Below are 20,009 nucleotides of genomic sequence, written 5' to 3'. Positions count from 1 at the left end.
ATGGTCATTTTACCCAAGGGTCAGTGAGCAATGTTTGATTGGGTTTATTGTGGAAATTGCAGCCGGAGGATTTCCGGAGCAGCAGTAGGCAGTCAGTTTCCGATCAGTTCAGCAGCTACTTTGAGGTGAGTTACCTTCCAGTAGCGGTGGGTCTAAGGCCACAATGCCGACCCACCAGTAGGAGATGTATGGTAGATGATTGTCTTTGTGATATCATCTAAGTTTGCTATTACCTGATATGTGATATGCTCGCATGATATGTTGTCTGTGATAGTAGTAAAGTTCGGTCGTTAGGACCGAAGGGTAGTCAGACACCCCAGATACGTCTGACAGTATGTGATGATATGTTTGTATGCTGGCTTGTTATGTTATATGTGACCATAGTAGTAGGGGTTATATAGTCCCCGAGGATCGGTTGTCAGGACCGATGGGTAGTCAGCACCCCAGAATGGCTTGACACGGGTAAGACGGCACCCCAGAATGGCCGTATGGGTAGGTCAGCACCCCAGAATGGCTTGACACGGGTAGGTCGGCACCCCAGAATGGCCGTACCGGGTAGTCAGGCACCCCAGAATAGCCTGGCAGTATATATGTTATGTGTTCGTATGGTATGCGGTACGTTGGGGGAACTCACTAAGCTTTGTGCTTACGTTTACAGTTTTGTTTTCAGGTACCTCTGCATCGAAGGGGAAGGAGCCGGCGCGGTAGCGGCACGTCATACACACACTCTTCGGTTTCCGCATTTAGGAGATTTACTGGGACTGTACTCTGATATTTTGATGGGATGTATGGTGTGGCTTTTTAGAACATGGTTGCAATGTGTTATGGTGTGAACAAACAACGTTTCTTTTTATTTAGACAATGTTTTTATTCATCAATGTTTTCTAAAGTAATATTTTAAAAATGAAATTTTTGGATGTAAAATTTGGGTCGTTACAAGGGGATTGAAAGTGTTAAAGAAAGAAACTTTGGGAATTAAAAGAGTAAAAGTGAAGTAAATCTGGAAAAAGGTTATTCACGACGTGAGACTTAAAGGATTCACGACGTGAATCATTGGTTCTAGAAGATATGTACGCGGGTGAAGGAATCCTTGACGGGCACGGTTATCTACAACTCACGACGTGAGTTTCATACTATTCACGACGTGAATTTATGGATATCAGCAACTATATAAATCCTTGACAATTACGAATAGAGGAAGCTTTTGGCAGAAGAAAGGAGTTCCAGGAGACGAATAAGAACGAAAGAAAGGTTCTGGAAGAGGGTTTTCAACACCAAAAGAAGTAAAGGTTTATTTTTAGTTAAATAAGAACATGTATTTCATTAGTTTTAGCTGTTTTGATTTAGTTGCTATGATGAACAGCTGAATCTAGCTACTCTTGTTTAGCTAGATGAAGCTTTGAACTTATGAATAGTTATATACTTATGGATTAAGTTTAGTTGGTAAAAATTGCTTGTGTTTGATTTGTTTAACCTAACATGTTATTATTTGTTTATCTAATTGCTTGATTGCATGTTCTGTGTAGCTTAGTGACCATTAAACTGCATGAACCTGTTTACATAATGATTTAGTGAACATTGAATTGTTAGAGCTAGGATTGACCAATCTTAGTTAGTAATTAAAATAAATAAGCTTAGCTGTGCTAGAGAACGTGTACTGTGACCATAATTGCGTTTATACAACAAATCTTACATAGCATATTTACATTTAGTTGTGTGTTTAATTATGTGTGAACATACATGGTTTGACATGAATTAGTTAAGTATTGGTAAGATAGAACTAAATTACTAATACAACTAAAAACCAGCTTAATAATCCGTAATCATTAGCTAGCTATAAGGGAGAAGTGGATTCAAAACTAAACAAGAGTGTGTGTTTTTAAATATTGAATTTGAATTTAAGTTCATCTGATCTTGTAAAATCAGATAAAACCCCTTATTAAACTTGTTAATAAATTAGGTCAATTTAATAGTAAGTAAATTAATTAGTAACACCGTTCCCTGTGATCGACACCCGACTTACCCAAGCTATACTGTAATCTGACTAGGTACACTGCCTATAAGTGCATAGTTAGTTAAGTTTGTTAGGTTATAAATATTAAAATTAGTGAGTACTTTTGTACACATCAAGTTTTTGGCGCCGTTGTCGGGGAACGACTTTCAATTAATTTAGTTTATTTGATTATTCGTTATTTGTTTTTAGTTACTTTTTTTTATTATTATATTAGTTTTATTGTCATTGATATCATTTCACTTGCATAGATAGTATATTTTTTTTTCTGTCACAGAGTTCACGACGTGAGTTTTAATAAACTCACGACGTGAAAGCTGAGAGTTCAGTTTTTAATTTTTCTTATTTTAGTCCAGTTTTACGTGTTTAGTTTAGCAAGTTGCAGGAGTTCATGACCAGAAGTTCAAACACACACTTGGTGCCACCACTTGAAGACCCCGAGTCTGCACTTCACAAGAAAAAGACGCCCTTGCAAGGATTGAAGTCGGCTTTTTCAAGGAAGTCGGGAAAGAAAACAGGAGAGTCAAGTTCATCCGCGAGGCACAAGAGCAATATTGAGCACTTTGATCAGACACCCGTCCAAACCGAGTCCGAATACGATACCGAGCCGGAATTTGAAGAACACACAAGCGAACCCGAGAACGAGCCAAGGAACGAGATGGCAGCGATCGAAGAAATGTCCATGGGAGCTTATAAGAAGCGGATCCAAGAAGATGTGGGTCCCGGTTTAGTCTAACCCGCAATACCTGCCACTGCCACATTCGAGCTGAAGGGACACATATTGACTGCCCTGAAGGACATCCCATTTTTCGGGAAAGATCATGAGGATGCTTTTAAGCATCTAGATGAAGTCAATGACATTGCGGACTACTTCAATGTCCCAAATGTCAGCAGAAACACAGTCTTGCTTAGGATGCTTCCCATCACTTTCAAAGGAGCTGCTAAGGAGTGGTTAAAAGCACTCCCACTGGGTACAATCGCCACTTGGGCCCAAATGCGTGAGCAATTCCTGGACCAGTTTTGCCCGCCATCCAAGATAGCCAAACTCAAGAAGGCAATAGCCAACTTTGAGCAACAGGCGGGGGAGTCACTATACGAAGCATGGGAGCGGTACAAGGGCTTACTCATAAATTGCCCTCAGCATGACCTAAATGTGCAGCAAGAGATGTCAATTTTTTATGATGGGGTCAATGTGATGACGAGACAACTCCTTGATTCTCAAGGACTGTTGACAAAGAAAAATCCAAGGGAGGTCAAGGAGCTAATTGAAGAATTCGCGAAGCATTCTCGCGAATACCACAACCCGAGGCAAGAAGGAATCAAAGGCGGAGGAGGGTCCCAAACTGAAGAAATAGCAGCGGTCATGGCCATGTTAAATAATATGGACCGTAGGATAACACAGATGGACCAGTCGATACATGCCATAAGAGTAGGTTGCGAGAGATGCAGTGGTCCACACTTGACAAAGGACTGCAATGTAGATGATTATGGGAACAGAAAGGTTCAAGTATGCTACTCTAGTGGGGATAAATTTGATGAGGACTGGAAGAAACCGAAAAAGGAGTGGCTGCCATATGAGGAGTATAAGAAGCAAAAAGAAGAGAAGTATAGGCAGACAGGTCGAGGCCTCTATCAAAAGGAGCAGCCACCAGCCGAGAAGAAACCCGACCTAGAGACCATTTTAATGAAGTTTATGGAAGCATCAGAAAAGCAACACGATGCCACTGATTCTGCTATTCTGGAACAACAAACTTTGATAAAGAATCAGCAAGCCTCCATCCATAACCTTGAAGTACAATTTGGTCAACTAGCCACTCTAGTTCATGAGAAGTTATCCCCGAAGAATCCCGAAGTAAAGAACCAATCTCATGTAATGGCCATAGACACCGAAGAAGAAGCCATCTCGGAGTTCCTGGAAGCATTGGAAGAAGAACCACAGAAGCCCGATCAAAAGATGAAGAAGATCAAGCTCGAAAATCATGAAGCTGCTGAGTTCCAGAATTCACGACGTGAACCTTATAAGTTCACGACGTGGACCCATCAAGAACAGAAAGATTCTGCAGTTAGTTTGGTTTATCAGCCGCATTTGCCTTTTCCTTCCCAAGCTACCCTTAGTCTACTCGAGAGAGAGCATAGAGAGTTTGTCAAGCATGTGAAGGGGATCCCGATTAATACCCCCTTTGTCGAGTCCTTATCTAAAGTTCCCGAGAACCTGAAATTACTGCAAGACTTGATAGAGACTCGAAGGCAATTAAAGAAGCAGTCTACAGTGATTCTAAGTGAACAAACTTCAAAAGCTGTGTTAGGAGAAACACCAGAAAAGATGGGGGATCCTGGACGCCTCACTAGTGTGAGTTTGGTAATAAATTGAAGGTTAATGCTTTAGCCGATTCCGGGGCTAGCATTAATTTGATGCCTTTTTCATTTTATCAAAAATTAGAGATTCCGAAGATGAAGGCTACATGAATGAAGATTCACATTGCGAATCGTTCGGTGACATAACCCCGCGGCATCGTGGAGGATATTTTGGTGAAAATTGGAAAATTTGTTTTTCCAATAGACTTTGTAGTCTTAGACATGAAAGAAGATCACGATGTTCCAATTATCCTTGGTCGGCCATTGCTTAACACTGTTGGAGCTCTTGTTGATATCCGCGAGTCTAAACTAACTTTGAGGGTTGGAGATGAACAAGAAGTCTTTGGGATAAAAGATGACTTTCAAGAAGATAAAGAAAGAGGTGTTCACAATTAATGAAGAGAATGAACTAGAAGAACTGGAAAAGCTTATGGAAGAAGAAATAAAGGCAGTTCATCAAGTCAAAAGGACAAAACCAAGGGCATCTGTTCCATATTTGATTAAAGTCATAGCTTACAAAATCCCGCCTTCTTGGGTAAGCAAAGAGGATGAGGAAATAACAAGTGATGAAGAGGAGGTCACTTCCAGAGTAACAAGGCCGATGGTGAAAGAAGAGGAGAATGACATAAAGTGCAAGGAGGAACCCAAGGGCACAAAACGCAAGCTTGAAGAAGAGGGAAAAGCTAAAAAGGAGAATTCAAAGAAGGCATATAAAAGGCGAGTTCAAGCTTACAAGAGGCGGTTCAAGGAACAAAAGATCTTGGTGGAGGACTCTTCCGAAGACTCAACGTAGGAGGCACGGAGTCCAGCTCAAGACTCCAAGAAAAAGAAGCGCTTCTCGGGAGGCAACCCGAGTTTGGTTTGAAATTTTTTTTCTTTCTTTTTGCATTTTAGTTTTAAAAACTTGGATCGAGTCATCCAACTCTATTAGAACAAAATGTAGGGACCTTAAAATGGAAGTAGTAATAATTGAGGACTTAGTCACAATTGATTTTTTCAGACTTTATTCACGACGTGAATAGTTAGCCGTTCACGACGTGAATTGCGAATGAACCGGACACATAATCCATGATATGGCTTAACCCATTAGACTAGCAAGCCCAAGATCAGTCCGTGAGTACATGGCCGAAATTTAAGCCCAGACACTATTCACGACGTGAATCGTATAGAATTCACGACGTGAATGTTTAAAAGTACGGGACCACATGATAAGTCCCTGGAAACCAGTAAACCCTTTCATTTGTTTATTGTTCACGAAGTGGAAACAGAAATTGGTCCCCCTTGGTCCCCATTGCTGCGATTTTAGCCGACAATTCTACTAATCACCCTTATGCTTACGTAATACTTCCAACAAAGGTACCAATTATTGATTATTACGTTTAATTTTTGGTTCTAGTAGAGGAACTTAGGGTTAGGGTTTGTTAAATGAAGAAATTAATTCTTTACAGTTTGTGATAACCTTTGAATGTTCATGCTAAGTGTTTGGAAGTAGTTTAGGAGTAAAATCCTAAGATATTTTAACTGGATTTCTCCCCGATGGATACGATTCTGCCTTCTGGGATTACGAACTCACGACGTGAATCTTACATGATTCACGACGTGAATTCTGGGGCTGAACATAATTCATATTCCTCTATGTTTAATTTGTGGATATTTGTTTTGGCTGTTTCTTTTCCGTGTTTTTGCAGGAATGGATCCAAGAAGAGAGGTTCCAGCTGGGGTTGCGGGTTTGCACCTGTTTTACAATTTTCCCGCGACAACGGCCCGTGATGTTTTGACCTGTTGGAACAACAGATTGGGGTGACTTTACAACAGGGAAATTGCAGTTGCTCCAACAGTCAATTGGACAAGATTGAGGGAAGTAGGGCTCGTAGACCGGGTGGGCCCGTTCTTGACAAAGATATTCATTGGAGATGGGTATTCGTTCACCTGTTCTGGTTGGCAAAATCTGTTCCGGGTGCAAGAGCGGGTCTACAAGGAATTTTGTGTCGAGTTTTTCGCAACGGTAACATTTCAGGAAACGGTCCAAGATCCACATTGGCCACAGGCGCTGGTATTTCGATTGGGGGGTGAGTACCGGGAGTGCAGCCTGATTGAGTTTGCTTGGAGAGTAGGACTGTATGATAGACAGGAGGCTATGGTTCCCGAGTTTGGCATGTTTTTGAGTGGGGCTGCTAGAGGATATGCGGAGGGTGTCATGGGGTATTCTTTTTGGCATAACATTGCCTCCGGGATGTTTAATTCCGGAGTATCTCCCGAGAGCAGTATTCAGTCCCCGATCCATCGTTTACTCCACCGGTTCATCACCTTTTCCATCAATCATAAGAGGCATGGAGACAAAGTGACTAAGCAAAACTTATTTTTTCTTATGGTGCATCTTACAGCCTGGTGTCTGTTGCAACATCCCGTATTTTCTAGCCCGTTTTCTGGCCGGGTCTGCCGCGAGTTCGCGCCTTGGGAGCCCTATTTGCGGGGGGCATTTTGTTACTCGTTTGGCCCGTTCTTATCATTTGGTTGTTCCTGATATTACTAGATCCATGACGTGTGTGGACAAGCATGACTTTGGTACGGGATATTTGGAGACTATGCGGGTGGTCAGAAATTTTGGATCGCATTGGGGCATAGTTCCATCGGATGTTGAGGGTGATGATGAGGATGATCAGCCAGCCGATCCACCTGCGCCAAAACCTAGACCGAGGCGCAGGAACGTGAGAGGAAGGGGAGACCGCGGGCAGCCGATACACCCACTTGCTTCCATGGTTGGTGCGCCTTTTGGGGGTGATATGGCTGGTTACTTTGACCAGTTATCGTTGAGTGTGAATTGGATAGGCGGCACGATGGAGAATGATGTTCGGCATCTTGGGGTGGAGCAGCCGCCTCATTTAGGGTATCATTACCTGATTTGCCCACGATGGTCGGAGTATGGTGGTTGTGGAGGTGATGGAGCTGGTACCAGTGGAGCGCATGATAATGATGAGGATGATTGATCGTTATTTATTTTGTTTGATTTGTTTTTAGTTTGTTTTTATGGAATTGTAAGAACTACTTTGAATATTATGTTTCTTTTATTCTTCGTTGTTGATTGTTTCTCAGAAATTGCTACGGAGTGCCTAGGAGGGATAGCGAGTTATGAATGCGTACGTTTTTAGCCGGGAGTGTTTAATGCCGAGAGTCGAGACCCATATTTTCAAAATAAGTGTGGGGTGAGTTAAGAGAGTGGAGTGTCAGCGAAAGAGTCATAAACTGATGACTTTGGAAGAGTCTTAATACATTAAGACATTAGAAAAAGAATTGGGCAATGTTTTCTGCTTGTCCAGTATTCACGACGTGAACTTTTATTATTCACGTCGTGAGTCAGTTATCAGGAGGTTCTCAGAATACACTCAGTTTTGATCTCACGTCGTGAATTATTCCACACTCACGCCGTGAATATTAGATTTTTACAAGATTCAAGGCCCTTGACATTTTAGTCTTCTATGGGTTAATGCTATTCTTCTTGTCAATATATTCAAGATTATTTTGGCTCATTTTTTTACAACCATGCAATGTGGCGTATGCTTTCCCACATTGTTCATTCTACTTTTGGAGACTTACACCATATTTGAAGACGATTGAAGGCTCGATTTCGTGTTTTGCCGGTACACTCCTTATTTCGCGAGTTCAAGAACCAAGTTTCTATTTTTGGAGTCCATATTCAAGATGCACGTTTTCCACACTTTTGGAGATCTTCACGCCACTATCCCAGGGGAGTCTGTTCCTTTTTCTCCCTTTTCTTTAAGTTTCTTTAAATTTGATGCATACAATGAGGGCATTGTATGAAATAAGTGTGGGGTAGGGGTAGAAGAAGTAAATTGCTAGAAAATCATAGAATTTGATAATAAAAATTGAAAATTTTGAAAAATTCAAATTTTTAATAATTGAATCTAGTAATAATAATTTGAGCTATAATTGCTAGTATTATGCGGGATGATCCGATGAAAGTTCAAATGTTTAGTTGAGCCAATATACATTATAGTGCATTTGTGGCCTCCCTTATTTTAGTGAAATCATGGAACAAAAACATAACCCCGCTTGGTTTGAGGGATGCAATATGTTTAGCAGCCTAAACCTAAAATGTATCCAGGAAAATTATTATCATTAACCAATAAAGGTTGAGGTTGAGCGCCTCTGCTTAAGCATGTAGGTTTTGAGTGAAAAGAAAACAATGAGGTACATGTAATATAAAAAAAAAAGAGAATTACGAGTACAGTAGAATTTTGGAGCAAATAAAGTGAAGATCAAAAGATCAAAATTCCAAGAAATTCAAAAAGTTAAAGATACCAGAAATCAAATAAGGTGGTGAATTCAAAGAAATCAAAGATCAAACGTCAAAGAATTGAAGAACTCCAAAAGAGCTCCATAGTGGTATCGAAAAAGTTGTAATTCTAGATTATGTATGCTTAGGTTGCTCAACTAAAAATACCTTGAGGATAAAGAGGTTTTCTGCGGATGGATTCGGAGGGTTGCATAAAATGAGCATTGTTCGGAAAAAGTGGGCGAGTGTTTATGAAGATTGTGAGTATTTAAAATATGGGGGGGGGGGGGGGTACTTTAGGAGAATTTTAGACACAAATGTATGCGTTGAGGTCTTGGCATAATGGCTGAACTAGAGACGGATTGTTCTGTGCAGTGTTAGTAATTAAGAATTAAGTTTAAATTTGCTTGAGGACAAGCAAAGCCTAAGTGTGGGGTATTTTGATATTGCCATATTTATACTTATTTTTAGGCAATATTTAAGTATATTTTTATTAATAAATTGGTAATTTGTTTAGAATAATGGTACTTATGAGCTTAAATGTTATTTACAGCAAAAAAGAAGACATTTTGAAGAAAAGGGGACTGAAAGTGTTAAAGAAAGAAACTTTGGGAATTAAAAGAGTAAAAGTGAAGTAAATCTGGAAAAAGGTTATTCACGACGTGAATCATTGGTTCTAGAAGATATGTACGCGGGTGAAGGAATCCTTTACGGACACGGTTATCTACAACTCACGACGTGAATTTCATACTATTCACGATGTGAATTTATGGATATCAGCAACTATATAAATCCTTGACAATTACGAATAGAGGAAGCTTTTGGCAGAAGAAAGGAGTTCCAGGAGACGAATAAGAACGAAAGAAAGGTTCTGGAAGAGGGTTTTCAACACCAAAAGAAGTAAAGGTTTATTTTAAGTTAAATAAGAACATGTCTTTCATTAGTTTTAGCTGTTTTGATTTAGTTGCTATGATGAGCAGCTGAATCTAGCTATTCTTGTTTAGCTAGATGAAGCTTTGAACTTATGAATAGTTATATACTTATGGATTAAATTTAGTTGGTAAAAATTGCTTGTGTTTGATTTGTTTAACCTAGCATGTTATTATTTGTTTATCTAATTGCTTGATTGCATGTTCTGTGTAGCTTAGTGACCATTAAACTGCATGAACCTGTTTACATAATGATTTAGTGAACATTGAATTGTTAGAGCTAGGATTGACCAATCTTAGTTAGTAATTAGAATAAATAAGCTTAGCTGTGCTAGAGAACGTGTACTGTGACCATAATTGCGTTTATACAACAAATCTTACATAGCATATTTACATTTAGTTGTGTGTTTAATTATGTGTGAACATACATGGTTTGACATGAATTAGTTAAGTATTGGTAAGATAGAACTAAATTACTAATACAACTAAAAACCAGCTTAATAATCCGTAATCATTAGCTAGCCATAAGGGAAAAGTGGATTCAAAACTAAACAAGAGTGTGTGTTTTTAAACTTTCCCCTAAATCTTAAAAAGAATCATTTTTTTAAACATTTGTATTTACATTTCAAACTTTTTAAACCATTTTTTTTTGTTTTTTTAACCTTCCGGGGTTGTAAAAAAAGTTTAGATATGATGTAAAAAGGTTTTAAAAAACTTGTATAAAAGTTTATGTATATCGTAGAAAAAGTTTAAATAAGCTGTATAAAAAAGTTATAAATAATTATTAAAATAAATTATAAAATTTTTTTATAAAAAATTCGTGCAAAAAAGTCTTTAAAATATTGAAGAAAACCGAATTTGGAAAAATAAAATATTGAGACAGTTTAGTAAAAAAAATAAGTCATGCCAAATTATAACAAAGGTTTTAACTTGTCTAAAATTATGAATTTATAAATAATTTAACAATTTTGTAACATCTCAAAACATATAAAACATCAATATATTATATTTTTATAGATAACATTTTTTATTAAGTATTGGAAAGTGATTGAATCAAATTAAACTATGTTTTTTTTTTTTTTTTTTTTTTTTTTTTTTTTTTTTTTTTTTTTTTTTCGTTTAAGAGCTTTTAAAAATTCGTCTCCAAATATAACCATAATCCGCTTATTTTAACTAATTTCAAATTTTCCTATCAACATGAAGGCAACTAAAAGGATCATAAGTATATTCGTAATCCCGCTAGTTAGAAACAGGGGCTAACCCACGCATCATCACCAACTTCTTCCGAATAAACAATACACTTAATTAATTACAGCTCCGACAACAGATTCTCCATCTGTAGACGTGGTTTACACTTGGCGACCAATGGAGCAGCTTTAGGCATCGTAAGCCCAGGAGCTTCACTCATATCCACCATTTCTTCACTAATCCTTTCCCAATCAAAGCACTGAATCATCGTCCCCAAAGTCATCCCAAGAACACGAACAGCCAACCCTTCCCCCGGACAACTCCGCCTTCCATACCCAAACGGCAGCAGCTTAAACCCATCTCTTGTCCCTTCCACACCTTCAAATCTTTCCGGGTTGTACGTTTCCGGGTCGGCCCAGACCATCGGGTCATGATGTATCGCCCATTGATTCACCAGCACCATCGTCCCTCCGGGGATGTTAAACCCTCCAATCACACAATCTTCTGATGCCTCGTGTGGAACTAGTGGGCCTGGAGGTTTCAGTCGAAGGGTCTCGTTCATGATACAACGAAGGTAAGGGAGATTTGATATGTCTGATTCATCAACAAAACGATCTTTTCCCACAACTTGATCGATTTCGTTTTGTGCCTTTTTTAGAACTTCTGGGTGGTTGAGTAGAAGTGACATTGTCCATTCCATGGTTCCTGCTGAACTATCACTCCCAGCTGCTAATAAAACCTGGTCACAGAAAAGTATAATAATCAGATAAGAAATTGACAAGAAAAAAATTGTTATGATCTGATTATGTTGATCTTACAAGCACAAAGCTTCGGATCAATGCATCAGTGTAGTATTCGGGATCGGATTCTTGTAGTGATAACAAAACTTCGATCATTGTCTTCCTTTTGTTTCTGGTTTGATCACTTCCTTTTGATTTGCGAAGTTCATCGATAATTCCTTGAAAGAAAACATCCCTTTTCTCCTGCAACGCGATCAACCTCTTCTCCAGTCCCTTCACTCCAAACCAACTTAAAATTGGCAAGTAATCTCCGACGTTTGAAGCTCCGGCGAGTATAAAGGTTTCATGTAGCATTTCCCTGAATCGTATTCCTTCTTGCTTCAACACCGGATTATCACCACCGAAGTATCTCTTCCCGGCGATCATCCTCATCATCACATTCAAAGTCAGCTCATAGAAAAAATTCTTCATTGTCACCGGAGAAGAACCGGACGCTAGCTTACGGATCAGCGACCTTGCTTCATCGGCTCGTATGTCGTGGAATTCATTCAGACGGTGGATTGATAGGATCTCGATGGATGCTATGCGGCGGAGGTTGCGCCAGTTGTCGCCGTAGGGCGCCCAGGCTAAACTAGTGTAGTTGACACCGATGATCTTCCCGAATAACATCCGAGGGCGGTTGGCGAGGATGACGTCATTCTTGGTGAAGCATTCTTCAACCAGGGAAGGGGAGGAGATCACTACGACAGGGCGGAAGCCCAATTGGAGGCGGACAATGGGGCCATATTTGTCGGAGATTTTTGCCAAGGTTCTGTACAGTGGTGGTTTCAGAAGGTAGAGGTGGCCGATTACGGGGAGGGACGGGAAGACAGTTGGTGGGAAGTTGGAGATTTTGCGACGGAAGATGGATGTGAAGAGGTAGGAAGCTAGAAGCAGTAGAAAGGAGACATACAGATAAAGTACTTCCATTGTTGAAGATGGTGGTGTATGATTCAATGGCGAATTTTGGTTTTTTAGTTGGTAAAAAGTGCGTGCTCATTGACTACGTTGGCTTGCGAGTTAAATGGTGAAAGACTTTGGCCTTTCCATTTTTCAATTTTTGTTGCTCTTTCTAGATAATTGTAAAAATTGTTACATGAATCTTATTCAAAGTTTATAGAAAACTAGAAAAGTAAATGAATTTGGTATTGATGACATGTTGAGCAGTTATCTCGTAGGCATTAGGTTGATTCAAATTGAATTTGGTATTTATGCGCAGTTATCTCGTAGGCATTAGGCTGATGCAAATTTGACTTAAGGAATTTTGTTGTAGTATTTAGAGTAAATTATAACGATGCATTAAATGTTATATCAAGTTTTTCCCTTGGCATCTAATTTTTAGTATTTGATAGCGAGTGATGGATTATTATTTTAATAGGATTTAGTTTGAAAAAAAAAAAAGATACAAAGGAAACATCCAATCATAATTCACCTAACATTTTTCTCTTTCCTCTCTCTCCTGGCCACTTCTTTGGCGAGTAGGCTAACAAATAATAAGGAATGGGTAACACTTTATTAGCGAGGGAGGTGGCGAGGCTTAGCACCTCCCACTCCCTCAAGCCTTAGGGTATTGTGAATTAGCAATTTGTTTTATATCTATACGGTGAATGGTTGACCGGTATAATAGAAACACATATAAACTTATTTTTTTAATTTATTATATCAGTCTATATTCATTATAGTTAATTTTCGTAGTTAACTGTAAATTCAAGTACAATCGTATTAAAGGGTTGACTACAACAAATAACATTGCATTTTCATTGCCAATTCTTGTAATAAACCCAAATAAAGAAATTAATAAGCATTGAACTTTCATTTTCTTTTTATTAAAATAACATATTTCTCACATTTGTATTATAAAAAAATTACTTATATTTTTAAAATATTTCAAACTAACCCTTTTTACTTTAAAAGTATATTACTATAATTCATTACTAGTAAATAGCAATGTACTTTAGTATAGACACAATCACATTTAGTCCACATTACTATGAATTTAAAAACGGTTAGAATGTTATTCAAACACATGACATGAACAGTGGCGTAAAGATTGGAATATGTAAACACGATTGTTTTAATCAAAATAACTCTTTGATTATATGAGAAACTCTCTCAAAACTCACGATATTACAATGTTTTCCAATAATCATGGCTCGACCTAAAACAATGTATATATATACTCCTAACTATTGACTTGTAATTAGATTACAATTAGGACACTAGAAACCTACTTGTTTATGATTTCCTAAAAACTAGGTTGCTATTACTTGGTCTCCAAGTCCTACTCGAGTTAGGATTCCAACAATCACCCCCGAATCTCTAAGTCTTTCTAGAGAATTCTTCAACCCGATCCGTATTTAAAAAAACGGATTCGTCACTGTCGCCATGTTCCGAAAAATCACCTTCTTGTAATTTTTGGAGTCGTTCTGGACATTCAGAAGCAAAATGACCCGGTTTGTCACACCGAAAACAAATTACCTTAGATCGGTATTTTTCCCTATTTTTCCAATTCTTGTGACAACAACAATTACAATTTTTGCAATTAGAATTGGGCTCCCCATCTTGTGCCTGTTTTGATTTAAACACATTTGGGCCTGATCCACTTGATCCACCATTCGACCCGGTTGCTCCATGAATAGTTCCACTTGACGAGCCTTTTCCCTTTGCCTTCCCTGTCATTCCTCCATGAAATCCAAAAGATCCACCACTGCCAAACGACGCTGATTTCGTGAGCATCACTCTCGCGTGACCTTCTCCTCCGTCGTCCTCTTCTTCTTTTATCCTCTCTTCGTACGCCTTGAGTCGTCCCACCACATCTTCAAAGCCAACTGATTTCAGGTCCAACACCTGTTCAAAGGAGGCAACGATCTGGATGAACTTCGATCGGGGCAGTGTTTTGAGGAACTTCTTTACCAACTTCGATTCATCAATGGTTTCTCCTAGGGCTGCTGATTTAGATGCGATTCCAGATAGCTTTCCAGCATAGCTATCAATCGTTTCAGATTCTTGCATCTTCAATCGATCAAATTCTGCGTTTAGGGTTTGCAATCGGGCCTCTTTTACCCTATCAGCTCCTACATAGCGAGCCTTGATCGATTCCCACAGTCCCTTGGCAGATTCCACATCTTCGATTTGCATGATTAGATCTTCTGGGATTGCCTGATACAACAATCCTATTGCAAAGTAATCTTTCTCTTCATTATTTTCTGTTCCTGGATCAATCACTGTCCAAGCCTTGTGAATTCTAAGCACCACCTTCATACGTAGGGCCCAGACAGTGTAATTTGTTGGTGTGAGCATCGGACAGACAACAGAAGTCGCTCCCACCTCCTTGGTCCTCACCGGAGCAGGTCCTCCGTCTTCCCCTACATCAGCTATGTTGACCTGACTCGTCAACATGTAAAATCGATCTCACAGCTTCTTGTTTCTTAGCTCTGATACCAATTAAAGATTGGAATATGTAAACACGATTGTTTTAATCAAAATAACTCTTTGATTATATGAGAAACTCTCTCAAAACTCACGATATTACAATGTTTTCCAATGATCATGGCTCGACCTAAAACAATGTATATAGATACTCCTAACTACCGACTTGTAATTAGATTACAATTAGGAAACTAGAAACCTACTTATTTATGATTTCCTAAAAACTAGGTTGCTATTACTTGGTCTTCAAGTCCTACTCGACTTAGGATTCCAACATGGCGGATCCAAGTGTAACACCCTGTTTATAAAATAAATAAATGTATAGAAGCCCTAAAATGAATAAAAATTGAGCGAGGCATTAGTTTCGAGGAGTTAAAAGTCACAATTACAGAAGTCAGGGTGCGTTTGGTAATAAATGGATTTAAATTGAAAAGATTTGAAGGCTTAAGGGGCTTATTGGTAATATAGGGATCTATTATGAAAGGAATTTATGGGATTAGGGTGTAAAAGGTAAGTTTTGGATTTAAGTTGAAGTGGTTTTGGGAAGGAGGGACCGATTATGTCAATTTGGGTGAACTTTTAAAATAGGACGGGGGTTTAAGAACCTTCCATCCCTCCTGTGTATTGGAGCCTCATTCAAACCAAAACCCTAAGGTCACCATTCTCTAGCCGCCACCATCGTTTGGAGCACCTCGGAAGCCGGTTGCATCACCAAACCCTATCGCCGCCATTTCAGTGCCGTCGAGCATCGTTATCACTCGCCTGTTACCGGAGACGTCGAGGAGTAACCAAAGGACCACCAAAGAGGAAGGAATCGTCGTGTTTGTCGCTGCTCGAGTCGTGAACTACCGAGAAAGTCGCTGGTAAGGCTAGCTGTCACTTCTTCTTCCCATTCCCTTCGTCATTTCGTGTTTTGACGTTGCGATTGCCGGCTGTGGGTATCGGCCGCCCTTAAATCGCCGCTTCTACTCATTCCGATGACCACAACTTCCTAGTTGGTGGTTAGGAGCTTGGTCTCATGTCGTTTTTGTGCATAAGTTTGCTGCCATGAGTCGAATGTGTGGCTATGGGAGTTATTTGACTAGAAACCCATCGCCACCACCACAAGGTGGTGGCTGCCACCATTTTCTGCCTCCTTCTTCCGCCACCAGCCACCATAGGAGGTGGCTGTGTGTGTGTGTATTTATTAGTTGTGAAGATTGTGTGTGTGATTTTCTTGGACAGGAACCATCACCATTGGAAATGGTAGCCGCCGCCGCTGTGTTGCTGCTGTCGCTATCGGACCTTCGTATGCCACCATGAAGTGGGTGGTTGTGTGCATTCCCGAGTAAGAGACGTATTTTGTGGTGTGTTAGTATAGCCGGAAAAGCAAGAAAGGCCAACGCCACCTCATGCCGCCGCGAGCCACCGCCGGCCACCATGGTGTGGCTGTGTGTGTGTGTATGTTTAGATTAGTTTAGTGTGTGTGGGTGTGTGTGGTTATTGAGATTTAGCCTTGTAAAATGTAATTTGAATTTGGAATAATGAAAATGAAGTAAACCACCGCCGTAAGGTGGTGGCCGCTGCCGTGAGCCGCCATCGACCACCACTACCCGAGGTGGTAGTGGGTGGTGCCCCGCTAGCAAACCCTAATGGGCTTAGATATTGGTTTTGGGCCTATTGGGCCATGTTTGGGTGGAAAACCCTAATTATGAGTTTTGGGCCTTAGACTTATTGGGCCCACTTGTGGACCATTGGGATTGGATTGTGAATTAAGCCCAAACTAGTTCATGCCATTTATCTAGTAGAGTAAAGGAATTAATGGATCAAGTCCTTAATGGACTAATTGAGAAAATCCTAGTATTTGAGAAGTTATCAGAACACACACACGAGACTTATTTAATAAGTGAAATATTAAATAATAATCATTGGCAGAAATTAATCTAAGCAATAATGGACTTAATGGATTAAGTCCTTAATGGATTAAGTCCCTAGTGTGTTAAGTCCTTAGTGGGTTAAGTAAGCAACACTTAACCCTAGTTATCATTTGATGTGAAACCCTAATTTCACTTGGGCTTTGTGTTGGGCCATCTGAGAATAATCAAATGGACTAGAGTAATTAGTTGGGCTTTAGGGTAAGGCCCATATGAATGATTGGGCCCAATTTGGAAAATTGGGCCGTAGATGGGCTATAGTTGGGGCCTAGATGGTTGTATGATATTGGGCCCTAGAATGATACATGTTGGACTGGACTGATCAATTGGGCCTTAAGGGAAGTCCATGTAGAGGTTTGGGCCCAATTTGGAAAATTGGGCCATATGTTGGGCTTTGATCCCTAGTTGACTTTGGGCCTATGGATTGGGCCTTGGGCTTGGGTAAGCCAAGCTAGGGGTAATGTAGTAATTATCCAAAGCATGTATTTTTAGTTGTGTTAGAACCCAATTATTAATTGGGTGTTATTTGGTGTTGACAGTTCGGAAATCTGTCAGCCAGCAGCTAGGGTGGAGTCTGCGGGACTTCAGCAGTGTGGGATTGTGTCTACGGGACTTCAACAGTGTGAGGTGAGTTTCCTTCCAGTAGGAACAGGTCTAAGGCCACAATGCCGGCCCGTTTAGCTAGCAATAGTTTCCGGACTTCGGTCCGATGCAGTAGTTAGTATGTATGTTTGATGCCTTCGTGGCTCAGACAGGATCTATGTGTTATGTGTTCCGGGTCACGGCCCGATGCAGTATGCAGTATACGTGTGTCCATGTTAGTTGATATGTTCATGTTATGCTTTGTTCAGTTAGTTCCGGACTTCGGTCCGATGCAGTTAGTCCGGACTTCGGTCCGATGCAGGGGACAAGGTCCCAGTCAGTTTCCGGATTTCGGTCCGATGCAGGGGGCAAGGCCCCAGTTAGTCCGGGCTTCGGCCCGATGTAGTTTCCGGACTTCGGTCCGATGCAGGGGACATGGTCCCAGTTAGTCCGGGCTTCGGCCCGATGCAGTTTCCGGACTTCGGTCCGATGCAGGGGACATGGTCCCAGTTAGTCCGGGCTTCAGCCCGATGCAGTTTCCGGACTTTGGTCCGATGCAGTGGGCAACGTCCAGTATGTGCTTTATATGTTGTATGGTATGTGGTAGTTTGGGGGAGCTCACTAAGCTTCGTGCTTACGGTTTTCAGTTTTGGTTTCAGGTACTCAGTTTTTAAAAGAGGAGCTCGGGAAGATTGCAGTGCACACACCATTTGTTCAGCCTGGGATGTTTATACTCTGATATATTTGACAGTTGTTAAGATATTTTGAGATACATTCTTTATAATTCTTATATGACATTTGATGAATATGGTTTTATTACTAATTTAAAACGAAATTTTCAGTCTGTATTTTTGGGATGTTAAACCAAGATTAAAATAAAGGGGTATTCCCGACAAATAAAGGGTATCCCAAAAAAAAAAAAATCGTGTAATACACAATAAGAAAAAAAATTCCGAAAAAAATTACATTACTGAAAATTTTTTGAGGGGTATCCTGGGCTACCCCGGGATATATCTAAATCCGCCGGTAGACATGAATGAGGAGTTAACCCTTAAAACATACCACATGTTACATTGTTAAACTAATTCTCTTTAATTGTAGTTAACATTCACCAACTATACTTGAAAGCTATACAATTATCTTACAAGCAAATTAAGTTTACTGGAACCAAGATTCAAAGAATCAAAGTCCTAATTAAGTCAACGGAAACCTTGTGCTTGATAAAATCATAAAACGTACATTTAATTCAAAATGCTTACTACATTTATGAAACACAGGGTTTGTTGCACTTGTCATATGAAAATGATTAATGGGTGAAAGTTATATTATGTTAGCATTGTAAAACTAAATCAAACATACCATATAATTAATTTACATAATTTCTTTCCTTGTAGCCACAACCAAGATTTTTTATACCATATGACGGCAGCAGTAATTAAATGGATGAAAGCAATACAAAATTAATTTAATTTATATAATTCATCTTATTAATCAACAAACCATCCATGCATATTTGCATAATCAAAATATGTAATTATAGGTATATTTATATTATTAATTTTATTCGCTCAGCTGGAACCATGTATAATTGCGTCTACCTAGCTAAAAGCTAACATTTTTGCATAATTGAATCTTTAATTAAAATCTATCATTGTCAATTTATTTTCTAAATACGCCACATCAAAGGCATGAATTTGAACAATATGTAAATTATTGAATATTATTTTTTGAATCTATTCCCCAACAAATAACAAAATTTACCAAAATTTATTCCAAAAAGAAAAAACAACAAGCAGGATCAGATACGTTTGCATGTTCACTTTACTTAAGAAACAAAAACATATCACCTAATCCAACAATGTGGCCAAATACCAGCAATGCAGAATGCTAGCTCCAAATCATGACACAAAAGAAGATGAAAAAAGGGTTCCCTCTTCCGACAATTCTAGCTCCAATGTTGTCAAATAACAAAGTTAATCAGACCTACAGTAGGTCTCAAACTCACAATCTAAATCCTTATAAATCATTTAGAAGAGAATTTGAATCTTGGAGAAGCATTAATGGAATTTCCCAATATGCCCCTTGTCATTGGTTGTAACGGTATTTAATCTAACCACTTCAAGTCTCTTGCATTTTCCGTCAAGTTGTACATTGTTAGATCTCTTCATGGCTGCAAGCGCATCTGATTGCCACATAGATACCACCTTTACGACAGTCCCCTTTAAGAAAATATTAAATTTTAATGAGATAAGTATATACAATTATATGGAAGCGTGTATATTCGAGTCATATATAGTATGTTGTTAAATACATAGAAGATTATATTTTTGTTTCCCAGGTATATGTAATAGTCCCCACCCTAAATTTGTAATAGGTCAATCCATATATGTATATTCATCACCAACCAAAATGCAATATATATGACAGGAGCCAATAAAAATTATACAATAAAGTCATGTTGGAGGGTTGGGGGTAACGATGTTGAGCTTAAACCAAATTCATCTCTAACAGCAATGACCAAAACGAAAA

General features: G+C 39.3%; 2 protein-coding genes, 1 long non-coding RNA gene and 1 other non-coding gene across 4 annotated transcripts; 1 reads left to right on the top strand and 3 right to left on the bottom strand.

The window, feature by feature from the left end:
- Window positions 1-3,053: 3,053 nt before the first annotated feature.
- Window positions 3,054-3,160, bottom strand: LOC111889135 (small nucleolar RNA R71). Its single transcript, XR_002849423.2, has one exon. It is a non-coding gene; the product is annotated as a small nucleolar RNA R71 (small nucleolar RNA).
- A 7,579-nt stretch (window positions 3,161-10,739) lies between these two features.
- Window positions 10,740-12,677, bottom strand: LOC111889132 (cytochrome P450 81Q32). The gene is made up of 2 exons (XM_023885277.3): window positions 11,596-12,677; window positions 10,740-11,516 (listed from the first exon to the last, which is right to left on the bottom strand). The coding sequence occupies exons 1-2, from the start codon at window positions 12,484-12,486 to the stop codon at window positions 10,899-10,901; spliced, it is 1,509 nt and encodes a 502-aa protein (XP_023741045.1). The 5' UTR covers window positions 12,487-12,677; the 3' UTR covers window positions 10,740-10,898.
- A 1,198-nt stretch (window positions 12,678-13,875) lies between these two features.
- Window positions 13,876-14,955, bottom strand: LOC128127062 (uncharacterized). Its single transcript, XM_052765314.1, has one exon. It carries the CDS (start codon window positions 14,953-14,955, stop codon window positions 13,876-13,878), a length of 1,080 nt encoding a protein of 359 aa, XP_052621274.1.
- Window positions 14,956-15,626: 671 nt separating this feature from the next.
- On the top strand, window positions 15,627-18,328 carry LOC128132572 (uncharacterized). The gene is made up of 3 exons (XR_008230648.1): window positions 15,627-15,848; window positions 16,210-17,525; window positions 18,140-18,328. It is a non-coding gene; the product is annotated as an uncharacterized LOC128132572 (long non-coding RNA).
- Window positions 18,329-20,009: the final 1,681 nt, after the last annotated feature.

The sequence above is a fragment of the Lactuca sativa genome, chromosome 1, assembly GCF_002870075.4.
Source record: "Lactuca sativa cultivar Salinas chromosome 1, Lsat_Salinas_v11, whole genome shotgun sequence".
NCBI classification, from domain to species: Eukaryota; Viridiplantae; Streptophyta; class Magnoliopsida; order Asterales; family Asteraceae; genus Lactuca; species Lactuca sativa.
Note: the sequence above shows the minus strand (reverse complement) of the source record. Positions and strands in the feature narration are given on the sequence as shown.

What these genes read in the sequence shown, in the direction of transcription:
- LOC111889132 (XM_023885277.3), bottom strand. Translation starts at nt 12,486, where the DNA reads ATGGAAGTACTTTATCTGTATGTCTCCTTTCTACTGCTTCTAGCTTCC. An exon ending in TGATCCGAAGCTTTGTGCTT is followed by an intron (nt 11,517 to 11,595) that starts GTAAGATCAACA and finishes TTCTGTGACCAG; the next exon opens with GTTTTATTAGCAGCTGGGAG.
- LOC128127062 (XM_052765314.1), bottom strand. Translation starts at nt 14,955, where the DNA reads ATGTTGACGAGTCAGGTCAACATAGCTGATGTAGGGGAAGACGGAGGA.